The sequence below is a fragment of the Bubalus kerabau genome, chromosome 1 (genome assembly GCF_029407905.1).
Source record: "Bubalus kerabau isolate K-KA32 ecotype Philippines breed swamp buffalo chromosome 1, PCC_UOA_SB_1v2, whole genome shotgun sequence".
In the NCBI taxonomy this organism is placed as follows: Eukaryota; Metazoa; Chordata; class Mammalia; order Artiodactyla; family Bovidae; genus Bubalus; species Bubalus kerabau.
The window spans coordinates 218,253,203-218,272,038 of record NC_073624.1 but is presented as its reverse complement, the minus strand read 5'-3'; the positions used below and the strand labels follow the sequence as shown (position 1 = coordinate 218,272,038).

General features: G+C 35.2%; 2 protein-coding genes across 9 annotated transcripts in view; one reads left to right on the top strand and one right to left on the bottom strand.

Annotated features, from left to right (window-relative positions):
* FAM13B (family with sequence similarity 13 member B) overlaps positions 1-9,289 on the top strand; it is a 95,395-nt gene extending 86,106 nt beyond the window's left edge. For 7 of the 8 annotated variants that reach the window (XM_055554638.1, XM_055554649.1, XM_055554664.1 and 4 more), the window contains 6 exons: positions 1,023-1,106; positions 1,336-1,431; positions 3,516-3,599; positions 3,695-3,858; positions 4,420-4,521; positions 6,924-9,289. In XM_055554638.1, coding sequence (XP_055410613.1) covers positions 1,023-1,106; positions 1,336-1,431; positions 3,516-3,599; positions 3,695-3,858; positions 4,420-4,521; positions 6,924-7,047 — 654 coding nt within the window. In that variant the 3' untranslated portion in view covers positions 7,048-9,289. The remainder of the gene's footprint in view (positions 1-1,022; positions 1,107-1,335; positions 1,432-3,515; positions 3,600-3,694; positions 3,859-4,419; positions 4,522-6,923) is intronic. The other variant, XM_055554674.1, reaches the window with a different exon arrangement.
* A 1,290-nt stretch (positions 9,290-10,579) lies between these two features.
* Positions 10,580-18,836, bottom strand: part of PKD2L2 (polycystin 2 like 2, transient receptor potential cation channel) — a 42,157-nt gene continuing 33,900 nt past the window's right edge. Inside the window, exons 10-14 of the mRNA XM_055554687.1 lie at positions 18,615-18,716; positions 17,217-17,281; positions 16,540-16,594; positions 11,112-11,224; positions 10,580-10,676 (exon numbers count right to left, since the gene is read on the bottom strand). Coding sequence (XP_055410662.1) covers positions 10,580-10,676; positions 11,112-11,224; positions 16,540-16,594; positions 17,217-17,281; positions 18,615-18,716 — 432 coding nt within the window. The remainder of the gene's footprint in view (positions 10,677-11,111; positions 11,225-16,539; positions 16,595-17,216; positions 17,282-18,614; positions 18,717-18,836) is intronic.

The window sequence follows — 18,836 nt, the reverse complement described above, 5'->3', positions numbered from 1 at the left end:
TTGTTTGGATTAAAGTATAGTCTGTGGAACATTGGTTCATTGGTATGTTAAAGGTCACGCTGTCAAACAGAGGGAGAGGGGGTTATGGGCAAATAAATTTGGGGCTCTTGCCTACTACCATTGGAGTACTAAAAGATGTCAGAAGAGTATCTTATTTTCAGTATTAAAAAAATGCCAGGTGAAGGGGAGCAGAAATCATAGTGTAGAAGTCTAGGGTCACAAATCGATATTGTTAAGCTCTTTTCAGGAGCTTTCCACTATACCAGTACCAAATTTTCTTAATAGTTTAGGAGAAATACAACGTTATAAGATCTATACTTGTGTATGCATGCATTTTGAATATGTGCTCACACACAACAAAATTATAATGCTAATAAAAGATTATGTGCAAAATTAAGATAATAGGCATTTATTTTGTTTATTGTATGCTGAGAAGGCACTGTGTAAATGCCTTTACAATGTATTAACTTGTTTAGTCCTCATTAGAATTCTATGAAATAGGTGAAAGTGAGAGAGGTGAAAGTGAAAGTCGCTCAGTCGTGTCCGACTCTTGGAGACCCCATGGGCTATACAGTCCATGGAATTCTCCAGGCCAGAATACTGGAGTGGATAGCCTTTCCCTTTTCCATGGTATATTCCCAACCCAGGGATTGAACCCAGGTCTCCCACATTGCAGGCAGTTTCTTTATCAGCTGAGCCACAAGGGAAGCCCTATGAGATAGGTGATATTATCCCCACTTTAGATTAGGATATTGAACAAAAAGAAGGTAACTAACCCAAGGTCACTAAGCTCTTGTGTTCATAACTTATTCAGATAAAATATAAATCAAACCACCAAAGGGAATTGGTACCTAGTTACTAGAAGACCAGATTCTCTAGGAGACTGAAAAATGTTGCCTACGAATCCATAAGTAAAAGATGTGTTCTTATTAACCTAAGGGCTGATCCTTTCAATCAAATTACACATTGCTGAAGGGAATGATGTGGCTAATGGGAGGGTTTTTTTTGTTTTTTTATTCTAGAAAATGACAAAAGATCATTTGGTAGAAGAGAAAACTTCTCTCCAGAAAAGTCTTCTTTATTATGAAAGTCAACATGGAAGGCCGGTAATGTTTCTCTTGATGAAAAGATTTAATTTTCTGTCTTAAAAGAACATGAATCACTTTTGTGGCCCACATCTTCGAGCTGTTTCATAGAGCATTGTTTCCTACATTTGGATGATTTCCTGCTTATTTAAAATAACTTTTTAAAAATTGGAGGGAAAGTCATATTGCCTAATATTTTAGAAATTTTAGATTTCAGATAACTAGGCGATTTCCGTTTTTCTTGCTTCAGGTGACCAGGGAAGAAAGGCATATTGTTAAACCTCTCTATGATAGATACAGACTTGTAAAACAGATGCTGACAAGAGCTAGCATCACTCCTGTCCTTGTAAGTAAAACATGCGAGTATTTATCTAGTTCATTTTACCAAGACCCACTCTTTCCAAAAAAATACATACAGTAGTATATTGGAGAAATACACAGCCAAGATAACAAGGATTGTGTATGTAAGGTGAGGTTACTGCTTTTAAAATAACAGGAAATTAGTAAGTGCCTACTACTATCTCCCAGGCACTCTTACAAGCATTTTAATCTATGATTATGTTATTAAGTCCTGACAAGTTAAGTTACAACAGATAGAGGATGGTAGCCTCATTTCACAGGTGATGAAATTGAGACTCAGGAGTGATGTGCCCAGGGTCATCTACTTATAGAATGAAAAACTCAATATTTCAGACCCTTGCCTGATTTCTTTCCATTTAAATTCAAGTCTTTGAAAATACATCACTCTTGTGATGGCCATCAGTTCCCTTAACTGCAGAATAATATAAACCTATTCATCTTTTTAAATGAAAAAGTCTATTAAAATAATACATATTCATATATGCGTGCATTTTTTTTTTTTTAAAGAAAACTCTTAATAACAGTGCATATTGAGTGCTATCTCCAAGTTAACCATTAGATGGTAGGGCTCTAGCTGTGTCTCAGGCTCAAATAGAAGACAGCATGTAGCCCATTCTGCATCAGTGAATTCATTCTTAGGAGCTTATTGTTTACTTAAACTTGCTGGCCATTTTTATGCTGATGGCCTCTTGAATAGCGGTTCCCTTTAGGCTTTTACATTTAACCCTTACAGAAACATTCTTTTTTAAACTGGCCATTTTTTTAGTTGGCTGTCACTCAACAGAACTTTATTTAGATATAAGCAGTTTTCTTTGAACAGTGAATCATGTATAGTGTATACTCTTTTTCACACATAGCTAGTTTATTTAATACTGGTTTTATCTTTTGATTACAAAGGGTTTCTGTGTGTCTCTGACGTTTTCATAATTCCCTAATAGTATAAGTAGTCTTTGAATTTATTTATGAAAATCACCTTAGAATTCCACAGGTTTGTCTTTAAAAACTGAGTCTATAGGAAGCATTTCTAGATCTTATGGACTCCTAAATTTGACTATCATAAAGAGAAATTTGGAGTCTAAAAGTTAAGCCAAGAGAATAGGAGAGAATCGTTTTTCCAACAAATGGTGCTGGCAGTTCCTCAAAAGTTTAAACATTGAGTTACTATATAACATAGCAGTTCTCTTCCTTGGATATACTCAGGAGAATTGAAAACATTTGTCCACATACAAATTTGTAGGCATGTCTTAAAAGTAGCATTATTCATAATAGCTAAAGTATAAAAAACTGTCTAGATGTGCAGCCAACTGATAGATAAACATGATGAGGTATATCTGTATGGTGGAATATTACTTGCTATGCAAAGGGATGAAGTACTGGTACACACTATAACATGGATACATCTTGAAAAACACTTAGGTTAAGTGAAAAAGACACAAAAACCACTTAGTATATGATTCCATTTGTATGAAATATCTAGAATAGACCAGCCCATTGAGACAGAAAATAGATTGTTGTTTGCCATGGGCTAGGGAGAGAGGGCTAATGAATATAGTTTCCTTTTAAGGTGATGAAATGTTCTAGAAACAGATAGTGGTGATGATTGCACAACTTTGTGAATATACCAAACACCACTAAATTGTATACTGTAAAAGAGTGAATTTTATGGTATATGAATTACATCTTAATGAACTGTTTTTTTTTAAAAAGAAATATAAAGAGGTCCTCAGACCAAGAAAGTTGACCACTTTGTTAAAAAGAAAACATGTTCCCAATTAAATTATCAGTGACACTTCTTTAGTTAGAATTTTAAAAGCATTTATTGAATGAGCTCTTTAGAATTACCTAGACATAAATTATCACTTATCACTCTTATGCATGCATAACAAGTAAAAAGCAAAAATATAGTTAGAAATTCCTAAAAACTTTTAAAGCATATGGTTAGGATTTTGAAAATAAAGTTTAAGATCTGTTAAAATAAAGTTTAAGATCTGTTATACTTTATCTGTAATAGCAAAGTAAATCTTCCTTGAATAATAAAAATATGACCCATTTGTATGTTTATTGTCACAGGGATCTCCATCCACCAAGCGAAGAGGTCAGATGTTACAGCCGATCATAGAGGGAGAAACTGCACATTTTTTTGAAGAAATCAAGGTAGTCCTTAAGAGAAATAATTCTGTGATCTTTTTCCTAAAGGAAAAGTTGAAACCATGGCATATTTGATTCTCTGTTTGCATATATATATTTAGGAAGAAGAAGAAGATGGTGTTTGTCTGTCCTCTGAGTTAAATGATATCTTGAAAACTGCTGTACAGGCACAGTCATCATTGGAAAACTCAGAATCTGATGTTGAAGAAAATCAGGAAAAACTGGCTCTAGATCTCCGATTGTCAAGTACTCGAGCAGCTTCTATGTATGTATGCTGGTTTGTGATTTTAGCCTATTTATGTAAGAAATACTCAAAAATTTAGATGCAAAGAAATTTCAGTGTTAAATAATTGAATACTTGGAGAGAATGAATACAGTGCTCAAGAAATAAAATGATTTTAGAAAGTGTGCTTTATAAAATGTGTTGTCATTCACATTTTCTGAACTGAAAATTAGTGTGTGATAAAAATTAAAAGAAACTAAAGTCTTACATTTGCTGTATGACAAAGTGCTGGAACCAGCTGAGAGTTATCTGTTCATTTATGCTCTGTCAGCTTCTTTACCTGATGCGGCCTTGGATTCTAATTCTTAGCCCTGGCATTACTTTAGGATCATGTGGGAAGTTGTTTTATGTTTGTTTTAAGTACTTATGCTGAGCCCTACAAGCAGCTATTCTGATTTAATTGCTCTAAGGTGAATCTTAGACATTGGTTATTCCAGAAGCCCACCAGCTGAGTTGATTTTGCAGCCAGGGTTAGAAACACTGTTAAGAACATGGTGAATTTAAAGTACCCTTTCAGATGTTTTCTTCCTGTTTCAATTTTAGGCCCGAATTGCTGGAACAACTTTGGAAAGCCAGAGCTGAAAAAAAGAAACTACGTAAAACATTAAGGGACTTTGAAGAAGCATTTTATCAACAAAATGGAAGGTTTGTTTGAGCATCACAAAATTTAATCCTCTTTCTTCTTAAGTCACATGTCCTGCCCATATGTTGAAATAAATAGATAAGAATAGAAATAAATTGTGCATATAAGGATGCTAGCATTGAAAATAAAAGTAAAAAACCTTCCTTTATTCCTTGCGGCCCTGCTGTTAATGGAAGAAAAAGGTAGAGCTGGAATAAACAACATCTGACAAAATAAATCAGTATTGTCCTAGAGAGGTGTGGTTGAGTGGCAGTTATTTTAGGTTTCTTAATTCAGTATCCACCCTTTTGGATGGAGAAGGCAATGGCACCCCACTCCAGTACTCTTGCCTGGAAAATCCCATGGATGGCGGAGCCTGGAAGGCTGCAGTCCATGGGGTTGCTAAGAGTCGGACACGACTGAGCGACTTCCTTTTCACTTTTCACTTTCATGCATTGGAGAAGGAAATGGCAACCCACTCCAGTACTCTTGCCTGGAGAATCCCAGGGACGGGGGAGCCTGGTGGGCTTTCATCTATGGGGTCGCATAGAGTCGGACAGGACTGAAGCGACTTAGCAGCTTACCCTTTTGGAAGTGTTTGTGAATGAGATCTCCTTTTAGAAAGGGTCCCAAATGTGTGTATTATTCTCAATTAGTTTGGATTCTTCTACTGAGACCATGGCTGCTTAGGTTGTGTGTTGTCTCATTCTAGGACACATACTTCCAAGGTGTGTATTACTGTGGCAGTCTTGTGGCTCCTATAATACAGTATGGCCAGTGCCTTTATCTAACTGGGTAATGCACAGTTGACCCAGTGGGACTTTTTTAAAAGTAAGGGAAATACATTCTAATTCAGATTGTGGCCAGAGTGACAATTAATTTATCTCAGGGCTCAGAAGAGACAGTTTATCTCAGGGCTCAGAAGAGTTTTTCCATGTTACCAGATGATCTTACCAAGCCATTAACTCTATAGTAGTTCTCCCGCATCAGTTTTATGTCTGTTTCAGTTACACCATGATTAACTGTGGTCCAGAACTATTAAATGGAATGTTCTAGAAATAAACAATTCATAAAGTGTAAATCATGAACTGTTTTGAATAGTGTGATGAAATCTTGTGCTGGCCCACCCAAGACGTGAATCATCCTTTTGATCAGCATATCCTGCCCCTTAGTCACTCAGTATCCATCTCGTTTATCAGATTAGCCATCACAGTATCTCAGTTCTTGTATTCAATTAATCCTTATTTAACTTAATGTGTCCTAAAGCACAAGAGTAGATGTGTTAGCAATTCGGATATGCCAAAGAGAAGCCATAGAGTACTTCAAGTGAAAAGAGGGGTGAAAAGAGGGAAAGAAAAGTGAAAAGAGGGGTGAAGAGACGGAAAGAAAAAGAAAATTCTTAACTCAGTCAAGGAAAAAAAAAAAATCATATGCTGAGGTTGCTAAGAACTATAGTAAGAACATCTATCCATGAAATTGTGAAGAAGGAAAAAGAAATTCGTACTATTTTGCTATCATACCTCAGACTGTAAAAGTTATGGCCCAATGCATGATAAATGTTTAGTTATTAATAATATGAAAAAGGCATTAAATTTGTACAATAAGATGTTTGAGAGAGACCACATTCACATAACTTTTATTAGAGTGTATTGTTATAGTTATTCTGTTTTATTATTAGTTATTGTTAATCTCTTACTGTGTCTTAATTTATAAATTAAAGTTTATTATAGGTATGAATGTAAAGTATATATAGGATTTGGTTTCACACATCCACTGGGGTCTTGGAATGTATCCCCATGAATAAGAGGAAACTATTGTATTTGAGAGTCTTCTGTATAGGGTGGCATATATGGTTAAAAAAAAATCTCAAGTGCATTTTCCAAGTGCTTTCTAATTGTTTGTCTTACTGGGAAAAAAACCTTTGCTTATAATTAGTATAGTTCAATGTTTTACCTGATTATTAAACTGAATTGCATTGGATCCCTAATATAAAGTGAGAAAGACGACTTTTTTGCGACCAGTAAGATGTTTTACATCTTAATTCACTGAAGCCAGAAATGACACACTGTAATTCTCTAGAACTTATAATACACTTACAGACCTGACAGAGTCTAGCAATGCATGTCTTATTAAAATATTTGATTATCTGTTATAACCTCCAATTATCATTGATACTGATAATATCCATTAATGTGTCAACACATTATATCCAAACACATTAATGGATATTATCAGTATCAATGATCAGAATTCGAAGTGTTTTAGGAATATTCTGTTGGGTTGAAGGGAAATAGTCCAATAATCTTTTTTTCTTGCAGAGCAGTTTTTTATTTGAGCTTATATTGGGTAATATTCTGTCTCACATTATGACAGCTTCTGGGATTTTATTTTCCAGATGATCTCTAAGTTTTATTTTCTCCCCTAGGAATGCCCAGAAAGAGGATCGTGTTCCAGTGCTTGAGGAGTACAGGGAATACAAGAAAATTAAAGCCAAGCTTAGGCTTCTTGAAGTTCTTATCAGCAAACAAGATTCTTCAAAATCCATATAAAATATGGTCCTTGAAAACATCATAAAATCAGTTGTATTCCCTGAAGCTATCATCGTGTGTACTTGGCTGGTTCTTAAGTTCATTCTGTCAGGCACTCAAGAGAGTTTCATTTTATACTTGCTGGTGGTGCCACTAGAGAAATGATGGGAGGGTAAGTAGACCTTACCTAGGGAGTGCGATGTTCCATATTAACCACAGACTGTCCTCTCTACCTTTAGCAAACATCCACTTTTCTTCATTGTTTTGTACTGCAGATACATCGTGTTATTAAAAGACTAATATTTTATCTTTTCAACTTTAAGAACTTTGAAGATAGAAGCTTTTTGTTATTACCAACTTTATTATTTTGTTTCTCATTACTCAAGAAAATTGAGAGGAAAATCTTCACATTGAATTCTTCTTCGGTTGCCTTTTTCTTACAGAATGACTGAAAATTTGAAAGAAAAGCCTATAAATGTGCACATATGCAACTATGTTCTATGTTTTCTTAAAAAACCAAAATCAACTGAAATTTCAAGTCCTACAATGGAACATATTTCTGTTAAATGCCCAAAGTGACGCTTTCTCATCCATAGTATGTTAGCAAAATTTTGCAGTTCAGTGGTCACGCAGCTCCTGGATGAAGATAACAATGGCTAGACCAAAAAGTGACCTTGCTTATTAGTTTAGTGAAAATACACACCACACATCACACACAGAACTGAATTATATCACATGCTGCCTTTGGGACTTAAGTTATTCTTTGTTTCCTCAGTTGCAGTTTATCAGTTGGTGATGATGTGATTTGTCTGGATTAGATCCTGCATTTTTTTCCCCCTACCCACCTCCAGATAATGTGAGAAAATAGCCATGTCAGCATGTAGGAACTGATGGTGCTCAGATTTGTGTGTTCAATCAAATGGGCTTAAATTGGCAAAAGAATCATTATGCCTGAAGTGAATCTATTCTTAACAAGGGCTATACCACTGCATTTTTTCTTGTATCTTTGTGGGGAGGGGTGCATCTTTTTTTTTTTAAATTAGCAAAATCCATAAATAAAACATCCTCTAAAGGGATTTGCTCAGTCACATGCTGTTTAAAGCACCTGGCTATGTGATTATTGTGGTATGCCCCTTGTCATACACTCTAAGCATATCTTTTTTTCTTTGGGTTTGCATGGCTTTTCTTCAGGTTCTTCCCTGATATAATTCTCTAATTAATTTCACAGAACAGTGACTTTATTTGTGCTAACAATGTAATAGTCATTAACAGCATATTCTGATCAGGCTTGATCTAAGTGTTAATTTTTTTCCTGGTGCTTTTTTGGATTGATGTGTGTCTCACTTTGTGCCCATGTTTTGCATGCAGTGACTCATGCATGGTTTTCTTAACTAGCTAATATTCATAATTTGTTTCATACAAACACAGACTTTTGCAACATCCTTTAATAAGGTGAGGGAAGCATGAACCTCAGACTCCTGGCACTATTACATAGCACATGAAGTAGCTTGATAATAAGTAGCATTTCTAGTACTTCACATTTCACCTGTGTGTGCAATGCCTTTTTTGGGGGGAGGGAATGTTCCTTGGTAGTGAACACGTTGGGGAATAAAGCACTAAATCCAGCCCTTTTCATGTGGTTTCCTTTTGATATAGCTTGGTTATTCATAATGTACACCTAGAATCGTGAAATTGAAAATACCAAAAGATGTTATCACTTTGATTTTGAATTCATCATGCAGTGTGCATTTAATTAATGTCTTTTAGTCTCCAGACAGGAGTATATCCAAACATCTTATTTAATGTACACTGTGTATTGTTTTATATGAATGTTTTATTTTATATACCACATGCAAAAATGTCCATATGCACTATTTAAATGTTTTAAATAATATATTCCTTCTTTATAATGCTAAATCTATATTAGTACCATATTTTTATAAGTCATTGGCCTGACTGGTTTCATTTTAGAATTAACAGCTGCTTCATGATGTTGGTTATTCACTGTTAGTGTTTGGCTGTGAGTAGAATAGATAAAAAGTAGCATAGCAGCACGCATGCTATGTGACAGTACTGTGTGTTATAGTTCAGCAGTAAGTGGTAGAATTAGGCGGTTTGTGATAATTTTACTTTGGTACAAGTAAAAACTGTATATCTATATACAAATAATATATAGATATATATGACTGTAAGTATCATTGCATTGCTGTGTCTGGCACCTCATTGTATAGACTTTTGTAATAAAAGAACTTTAATGTTCTAAGTCTCTGTAAATGTTTTTTGTTTTTTTCACTAGATGTTAAAAAAGAAAAAATAGAAACCTCAAATATTCCCTTGCCTTAATGTTCTTAGGCTCTGTTTGAATGACCCCAACCAGAGACCATGTGGAGAGACTGCAGGGTTGCTAAACCACGTGACTGACTATAGCTCTAGGGAGTGGTAGAACAAAGAAGAGCCATGTTGTTGATTCTCTTTGGAAATCTAGGGAGAAGATGCAGAGAGGATAGTCTTCATTTCTTGTTGCAGTCAGTTATCTTATTAAGAAAATTTGAAATACAGTGTTTAAGAGAAGAGCTTGGTTTGAGGAAGGTGAGTATATTTAATTCCTTTGAGTTTCACAGTCCAGGGACTGTTGAGCACAACGTGGGAGTCTATGGTCAAATAATGTTGCTTAGGTTAAGAGAACATGTGGCTCTTCTAGGAGGGCTTAGGTAACCTCTATTAGAAAAGTTTCCTTGCAGTTTCCCAAATGCCAGCCATTCACAGTTTCCCAACCATCCAAACAGGGCTTTTGCAGCACCCTTATTTATACTTTCCAAACATAACTTGCATTTTTATAACCCTAAAGCTCCTGCTTTGCTCTTTATTTTCTTTTTCAAGGATATTTTGCTTTATAAAGTAATTGAGGAAGCACTTTTGGGAAATTTCAAATGTGTTACTTTAGACTGTCTAGATGAATTTGTCATTTGAAGATATTATTGAAATTTCTGTAGGTGGTTGGGATGTTTGTTCTGCACTTTGCCTTTTTCCAGGAGACTTCCAGCTAGGAAGAATGGAGGTGAGATTATTTTACCTGGGGTCTTATATATTGGTTTTCTAGGATTCTAAACGTTTATTGGCCCATGAAGTTAGAACATGGTGTGTGATGAGAATACCAGCAGTTCTTATACTCTGTGTAACACTGTGAAAAGTGTCTTTACTTACTAAACCATTTACTTAGAGACCTGCCCCAAGAACTAAAAGCAATATTATTTTATACTTTGCATTTTCATTCCTAGAATTTAATAATAAATCTCATTATAAAAGTCTTTACCTGTATCTGTGTGTATGTATTGTGGAGGCATGTTGTAATGTGCATAGATTGTATATTGTGTCCCATTCCTAGAAATAATTTGATGATTATCATTGACCCTGATGATAGTTTGATGGTGGCTGGTTTTGTGCTTTTAAAATGTACCCGAAATGGGGACAAATTTAGGAACTAACTCAGTTCAGAAATAAATTGTTAGAAATGCGCCATGATTGTATCACAGATTCTCACCTCCACTTTTTTTCAGTATTGTAGAGCTGAAACCTTCCTCATCACTCGGTTTAGTTTTAAACTGACATAGTGTAATTCTTTCTCCAGCTCCACAGCATATAAAAAGAGGCTAGAGGATAATTTAGAAGTAGATAGAGAATGAGTCAGTAACATTTTTGTACCTAAGGAGACAGTAGGTTATTAGCGCCTATTGTGAAATACTTTGGGAGGATAGTATTTTAAGGTCCCAAAACATGCCTAGTATGGCCAGTTACAGATCTAATATTCCAAAGCTGTGTGGAGCACAGTATTTACTATGCATGCCAAGTATAAATGGCATTTCCTGTTATTTAGACATGTAAGGACAAAAGCAATTGGTCTTACTTTCACCTTCCTTTTAAATAAATGGAGTCTTATGCTTTCTATGTTACTTTAAAATTGGGTAAAACTGGGGAAAAATGTGGCATCTTAAAAGAATAAGATTCTGGGTTCAGGAAAATTATGGGATGTTCCCAGTCCTCATATCATGATATTCCATAGTACTCTGGTTAGAACAAATGCTTACTCTCGGAATTCTTGTTGAGTGACAGTCTGGTAGTCATCTTGAATTTCTGTAGAATAATATTTTTTCTCAAGCCTCTCTTTCCATTTTTTCATCTGCTCTGCACTTTGAATCTCCTGTAAAGTTAGAGGAAAAGCATGTGCTGCAACCTTTATATTTTTCTCTTATTTCAGGCCTATGGCACATAAGCATCACAGGGTTGAGAATCTTAAACTTTACTCTCCAGGGCTGTGATTTTTGAGCTGCTCTGGCTTTTTGCCCTGCCTGCTTTTGAGGTTTATGCATAAGCAGAGTCACCAAGAGAACTTGGTGTTAAAACTGTTTAGCAGGGTTAGGGGTTTTTAAAATTATGAATATTGGCTTATTCCCATTCCGCTTCCTGGTGAAATATACATCCTTCAAATCCTTCAAAAAACCCATCTCAACCATCAGTTTTCTATGAAGCTTTCCTTGACATTCATAGATAAATAATACATTTCCTCATAGAGCAGCAACTAGGTGGGAGCATTTGCACAAGCTCCTAGGTTCTAGTCACTCCACCTCTTCCTGTAGGTGATAACTGCTTAGAATTGTTTGTGGATTAATTGGGCATTCCACAGTGGTTCTTGCCGTTCTTTCATGCTCAGAAATGAATTCTGTGATGTAACTCCCCTTTTTGAACTACATAACATGTTTCTGTTTTTCGGACTGGACCCTAACTGATGACTGGTTGGTAACTGAGAAGGTCTAAAGAAACAGACCCTTGTAGATAGTGTACCTCCACCAAGGGACACAGTTGACTTGAGTTTTAGATCACCACCTGGCTATTTGGGATTCCTCAGGCTATTTGGGATTCCTCAGGCTACTGAATGAGCAGGCAAAGAAGTCACTGAGGTGACTCATCCCAGTTACCAAGGAGAAATTGGTGTTGCTACAAAATGAGCTCAGAGAGGGCTGTGTTTGGAAGCCAGGGAATTCTTTGAGCAGTGCCTCTTAATACTTTCATGTCTAAAAATAAACTCGTTTAGTTTACACATTGAGTTCTTAAGGAATTGTGATCCGAGTTGAAAAGATCTTAATGTCATCCAGAGATGGCCACAGTTACTCTTGGTACTTTGCTTCTCCCCTTCTGGGGAAAAAATAAGAGTGCTTTCATTGGTATATAGGATAGTTCCGTCTTATTAGATGGAAACTAGAAATATTGTCATTTTATGGAAGTTCAAGTGTGTACTAAATTGCCGAAGGGGTGAATTGGGCTGACCATTCATCTAATATCTCTCAACTGAAAATTTGCCCTCTTATACTCTTACATATGCTCTTTTATATGCTTTGATGCTGGGTCTCATGCTTTGCAAACCTCATTCCCCAGACTCTCTTGCTACCAGATTTATTAGGTTCTGCCTTATTGGATGATGGCAGGGAGAAGGTTCTTGTTTTCTCTCTATCAGCATTGCTTCTGCACGTGATAGTTATCTCCAGCAGTGTTTGGCTCCAGGCTGCAATGGTCCAGCTTCTTTTGGCTTCCCCAGAATTAGATTCATCACACTCCATAAGAAGTATCAGGAGCAGTAGAGGTGGGATGGAGGTGACCCCAGAGGCCTGAGCAACAGCTCCAGGCCCCTTCTTAAGTGTCTTAGGTTCTGATAAACCCACCTTTTGTAACTTTAGCCCTGGGAGTGGTAGTATCCTTCTACAGTTATTATTTGTGAGTTGCTTCAGTGTTTTTACTGTTTCTATCTTCCAGTACCTGAGTAACCAATTCTCTGTAATTTTCTCTGTTTGAAATACATAGTATCATTTCCATTTTCCTGACTAGGTCCTCACTCATACATGTAGTATGTCATTTGGCCAGGTGTTTTTTGTTTTTAAAGAATGTTTTCAATTTTTCCTTATCTTGGTTTTAAATGTTTAAAAATTAATCCCTGGGCATTTTTATTTTGTTGCTCTTATAGATTCTTCTATTATTTAATGAACTGGTTGATGTTGGCATATATGACATGACGACTGTATTTATGTAAATTATTTTTTCCTACTACTTAATGTTTTTGTCATAATTTTTCAGTTCATTGTATACCTGAAAAAGAGAATCATATCTCAAACAGAGGTAGTTTTTACTTTTTCCTTTTCAACTCTTATACTCCTCATGTAATTCTCCTGCTTAATTCTTTTGACTGATCATTCTAATACATCTTTGTCTTGTCCTTGACATGTCCAGTGTTGCCCTGTTAGGTAAGGTGCTAGCTTTGGGGTGAGGTAAATTTGTTTTTATCATGTCAAGTAAGAGTCCGTTGATTCCTGTTTTGTTTTCCCCCTCAAAATTGATGTTGAATCTTATCAAATACCCAGCATCTATGGAAAATAATAATGTGATTTTCCTGTTTTGATTTATAAATAGAATGAATTATGTTACTTAGTTGATTATATAGTTTTAAATCATCTTTACATTCTTAGAATAAACCCTATCTGAGTCATATTGTATTCTGTTGGATTCTGTTTGCTAATACTTTATCTAGGATTTTTGCTTTATGATATATGTGATATTTTCTTTTTCTGTTTTGTTTTTTGAAGAATACAACCTTTACCAGTTCTTAGAATCATTATATAGTTGCTTTATAAAAATAGTTGAGAAGTTTTCAGTTTTCTCTTTGCTCTGGAATAAATCAAATAGCTTGAAATTATTTATTCCTTAAAAATTTGGTAAAATTCCCTTGTGAAACCATCTGGGCCTGAGTTACTTTAGAAGTAGTTCTTTGATGACTTTATTTCTTCTATAGAATGGATTTAAAACTCTCTTTTGGGCTTAGTTTTGATAAATATTATTTTCAGTTTATTGAGGTTTTCTCTATGGCCCAAAGTATCTATTTTCATGAGTGGATTTTTGAAAAACTAGATATATCTTCTGAGAGTAAGTAAATTAAGCTTATTTGTCTTTACTGATATATCAGATATATCTGGTCACAGTTATATTGTTTTAAGGTATATTTAAAGTCTTACCATGTGATATATCTTCAGTTTTGGTACTGCTTCCTTTTAGGAATGTATGTATTTTTGTTTTTGTGGTCATGTATCTTTTCATACATCCTAGGTCATCCCTTTCTTGTTTTGGTTCCCTCCACAAGAACCAAAGAAGTTCAACAAAAATTGGGTTGTAATTTCTTCCTCTTCATTTCTTTCCTCTCTACTTCCCAGATATATTTAATCATATTACCATATTTTGTTGTATCTAAGAGATGGAGTCTATCGTAAAACCCATTACACCATTCTATGTGCTATTTAGGAAAAATATTGTCACCAGCTAAAATATGGCACGTTATCAATTATAAGGTACATCTTAATTTCAAAGATATTAAAATATGGAAAAATGTTTTAAAATTAATAAAACAATATCGTATTTACTACTATACTCTTAAATATGTAAAGCTTCTTCTTTTTGGTTATTAACTCTAAATGATAATTCTTCAACGTTTTAGCTACTACATATGAAATAAGTAGTCAGCTTTTTCTGTGTTGTATCTTCTCCCTTCTTTTTCTAAAATATCGCAATCATCTCTTGTTTGGCTGAAGATGATCCTCACATAGAATCCTCAGGAATACAGTGGTATTCCCCAAGTTTTTACATTTCAAAACTGTTTAAGCCTTTCTACTTGAAGCACAGCTTTGCTGGATATAAATAAATCTTGGCTTACATTTTCTTTCCTTGCATATATTGTAGGTGTTTTGTTGATTTTTGGTGCTGAATGATGTGCTAATCTAATTTTCTTAGATTTCTAAGTAAATCTAAGTTTTACTTGGACAAGTCTCATGTTCATTTTAGGTAATTTTTTCCAGGTACACAGTAGATGTCTTTTAAAAGTTTATGTTGTCTTTTATTTCCGAAATGGCTTGCTGAATTATAGTTTTGTTTTTTAAAAGAATCTCAAACTTACAGAAAAGTTGTAAGAACAACACAAATACTTTTTATCCTTTGAAGTATTTAACGTTGCCAACACAAATGCCTTATTATCTCGGAATACTTGAGTGTGTATTTTCCTCATATAAGGACATTCTCCTTTATGCACACAGTATAATCATCAGAGTCAGAAAATTACTAGTGATGGATTATTACCATCTAAATCCTCAGTTCCCCATTCAAACTCCCCAGTTGTGCCAGTGATGCCCTTTATAGTAAAAGGATCCAGTCCAGGATTATGCACTGTGTTTACCTATTTTTTAATCTCAGTCTGGTGTAGATCCTCAGCTTTACCTTGACTTTCATGACCTTGACACTTTTGAAGAAGATAGGCCAGTATTTTGTAGAAATGTCCCTCAGTTTCTTTTGTGTAGTGTTTTGTCATGTTATGCATCTCTGAAAATTTTGCAGAAGAGATTGTGTTTTCTCTCAGTGTTCTATCAGGTGGCATATGATTTTTAGTTTAGTTCTGGTACTGTTAATGGTACCGATTCCAGACCTCTCTACCCTAACATTATTCCTTTTCTTTTGGTACTAAGTATTTTGTGGAGAGGTACTGAAATGTACTGTTCTTCCTCAGACTTTTATTCATGTAAATATTTAGATCAGTGTGGACTCATGGAATCCTCTTTTATTCATTACAGTGCTTAAATAGTCCCAGAGTTGGCCAGTAGGAGCCCCATTCACGTTGACTTTTTGTGTCCTTTTATGAAATGTGGAGTGTATAGTATAAAGCACCTGTACTTTCCAGTCCTGGAATTAACTGTATTTCCAAGGAGCACTGGTTCCTTTTAGAGGAGCATGGTATTTGGAAACCCAAGGTCTGGACACTTGTGTCACTACTACTAGGATGTCACTCTAGCTTTCTCACACACAGACACTCCTGCGATTCTAATCCAAGACAACATTCATTTTAACCTTCAACCTTTCCATTTGTCCAATTCCATTGTCTGATAATGAGAACCCTCACTCTAGCAGTGTACATACTTATTCTAATCTCTCAATCTTGCTGTTCTCTTTCTCAGTATATTGGAGAGTGGGAAGCATCCAGAAGTAGAGCAGTGTTCTATTTTTTCACTTGGGTGGTAGTGGTATGTGACGATTTGCTTGATAATTATTTAGTAAACATATGTTTAGTCATTTGTTGAATAGATATGTTACAACTTTGAAATACAGGAAAAATCATTGAAGTGATTCATCACATTAATGATTATAAGAGAATGATTACATAATCATCTCAATAGAATATACTTACTAAACTCTGTGTGCTAATCCCACAGTGAAGGGTACAGCTATAGGATGAGGGTATCTGGCAAAGAGCACCAATAAGGGAGAAGGAATATCTGGAATCCAAACAATTTGTCCTAAATAAAAAAGGATCTAGATCCTGGGAAAAATCGGGAGGTAGCAACTACTGCTCTGAAGAAAGCAAATCATTCAGTTCTTAATAAGAACTTTTTCTAATAAAGCTATCACTTCTTTATGAGAAAATTAAAATCTTACTTTTTCATCAAAACCTTCTCTTCTGGCTTTTTCGGCCAAATCTTTGTTTTCCATACTGAGAATATAAAATAAAAAACAGAGGCATATGATAGTAAAAAGGAAAATGACAGTATAAAATACTACCAGATCTATATTAAGGGTGAATTACATTTCTGTTCTTTCTGATAACACTAATTATTCACACAGTGTTGTCATTAATAAGTTCTCTAGAGTATCATATCTCTAGCTGTAAAAACTTGTTTATATTATGTCCCACTTCCAGAGATCTGTATTTGGGAAGCATTTTGACACCAAAATGATGCAATAAATGTAAGTATATTCTTAAATATTTTGTGTAAAAATTTGTTTACTTGATTAGCTAAAAACATGTATTAATGTGCATGTACTAAAATAATTTCTTACCTTTTTAAGAGGAACACTACTTTCCTATTAAAGCTGTTAAATCCTGTTGCTATCTGTTAAAGCTTTCTCAGTGGCATGGCATGCCTTATATTTTAAATTAGTTTAGAGTTTCATGACACTCAGAAATTATGAGGTGCTACTGATGTCTTAACAACTTATTTAGAATCAGCACATCGAATGGTGGTTGTTTGATAATCAAAACCTTACTCTCACTGTAAGTTTCTAATACAGAGCTTTAAAGTGGTAAGTTAAAAATTGAAGAAAAGTCATCTTACCGTTTCTTGTCTTCATCTGTTTCAGGTTTTTTTAGTTTGAGTTTTTCGAGAGCGTTGTTGTAACTCTGGGCATAATTTAAAATAGTTTAAAAGTTCATAAGAAATATATTCTGTAGTTTTAATTTTTGTCTAAGATAAAGGAAAGAGGGAATGCTTGCCTTTAGGGGCTTATTGCCCTAAGAAATGTAGAGCAAATACTATGGTTATCTGTCTTTCACCTTGTCACTACTTACAGTTTCTGCCTCTGGTGAAAAAGTTGGCATCACACTTGAATTTTGGGGAAAATCTTTTAAAAATACTATTGTTTATTGCATTGATGATATTAATACTTTAGTGCACATAACCAACATCATAATCAAGAGATAAAAGATAAAAACCCCACAGTTAAGCTTACTGAAATGAAGTGAAGTGAAGTGAAAGTCGCTCAGTCATGTTTGACTCTTTGCCACCCCGTGGACTATAGTCCATGGAATTCTCTAGGCCAGAATACTAGAGTGGGTAGCCTTTCCCTTCTCCAGGGGATCTTCCCAACCCAGGGATTGAACCCAGGTCTCCCGCATTGCAGGTGGATTCTTTACCAGCTGAGCCACATGGGAATCTCATTGGGGAACATATTAATAGATTACTTTCACAGATAAGTTCTTGGACAGAGTTGTTAAGTGCCCCCAAACCCCACATCTAATAGGACTTTTTGTATGTGAAATGCTATGGTTAGAGCTGAGGATGCGCAGAGATAGAATGGTATACACATGACTCTGCTACAATTCATAATACATGTTGAGAGGAAAAGGAAGATTCCTCTCTGACAGGGAGAATAGAATGTCAGTGAGAGAGCAGAGGGAATATTCCTGCAGAGTCAGGGAATGACATGAACAGAGGCCCAGAGGACACAATGAGAGCAAGCATGTGCTCAAAATATTAGCTGGCGCATGCAGTGCTGTAAATGGAAGCATAGAAAGTAAAAATTATATACTTAAATGATAATGAATAAAGATATATTGACACTTTGAGACTACAGAAGGCCCTTGAATGTTTGAATGAAGAATTTGAACTTAATTTTGACAAGCCCAGGGAAACTTTGAAGAATTTTGAGCAGAGAAGTGACATGATTCAAACTGGGCTGGCAAGGAAAGAGGCTAGAACAGATAAGATATTTCCATACAGAAAATAGCGCTTTGCATTTAGTGCTCAATAGCTTTTTGATATACTGAACTCTGAAATACTTTCTGGTCACATTTTTAAAGCCAGAGAACATTTCTCCTGGTAGTGAAACAGTACAAATATGAGTAACACTAGACCAAAGCAAAAACCCAAAACCCCTCCGTGCACTACCACTTGGGGTATCAACCAAACAAGATTGGCCTCAGAATTCTGATTAGGAGAATTTGACATACATACCTTTTTAATCATTTTACCAAGTTGAAAATCTGGCCTTCTGCCTATTGAATAGTCAGCTTTCACTTCAGAATAGGTATCATTAATTATTGCCAAGAACATGTTCTGAGGAGAAATAGTCAAATGAAGTATTTCAGTAAAAATTTAGTTTAAAAGTTAATGGCTTTGACAAGTGCTGGGATTTGTAAAATTAGATTTAAATTTTAAAAGTAACATGTGCTCAGT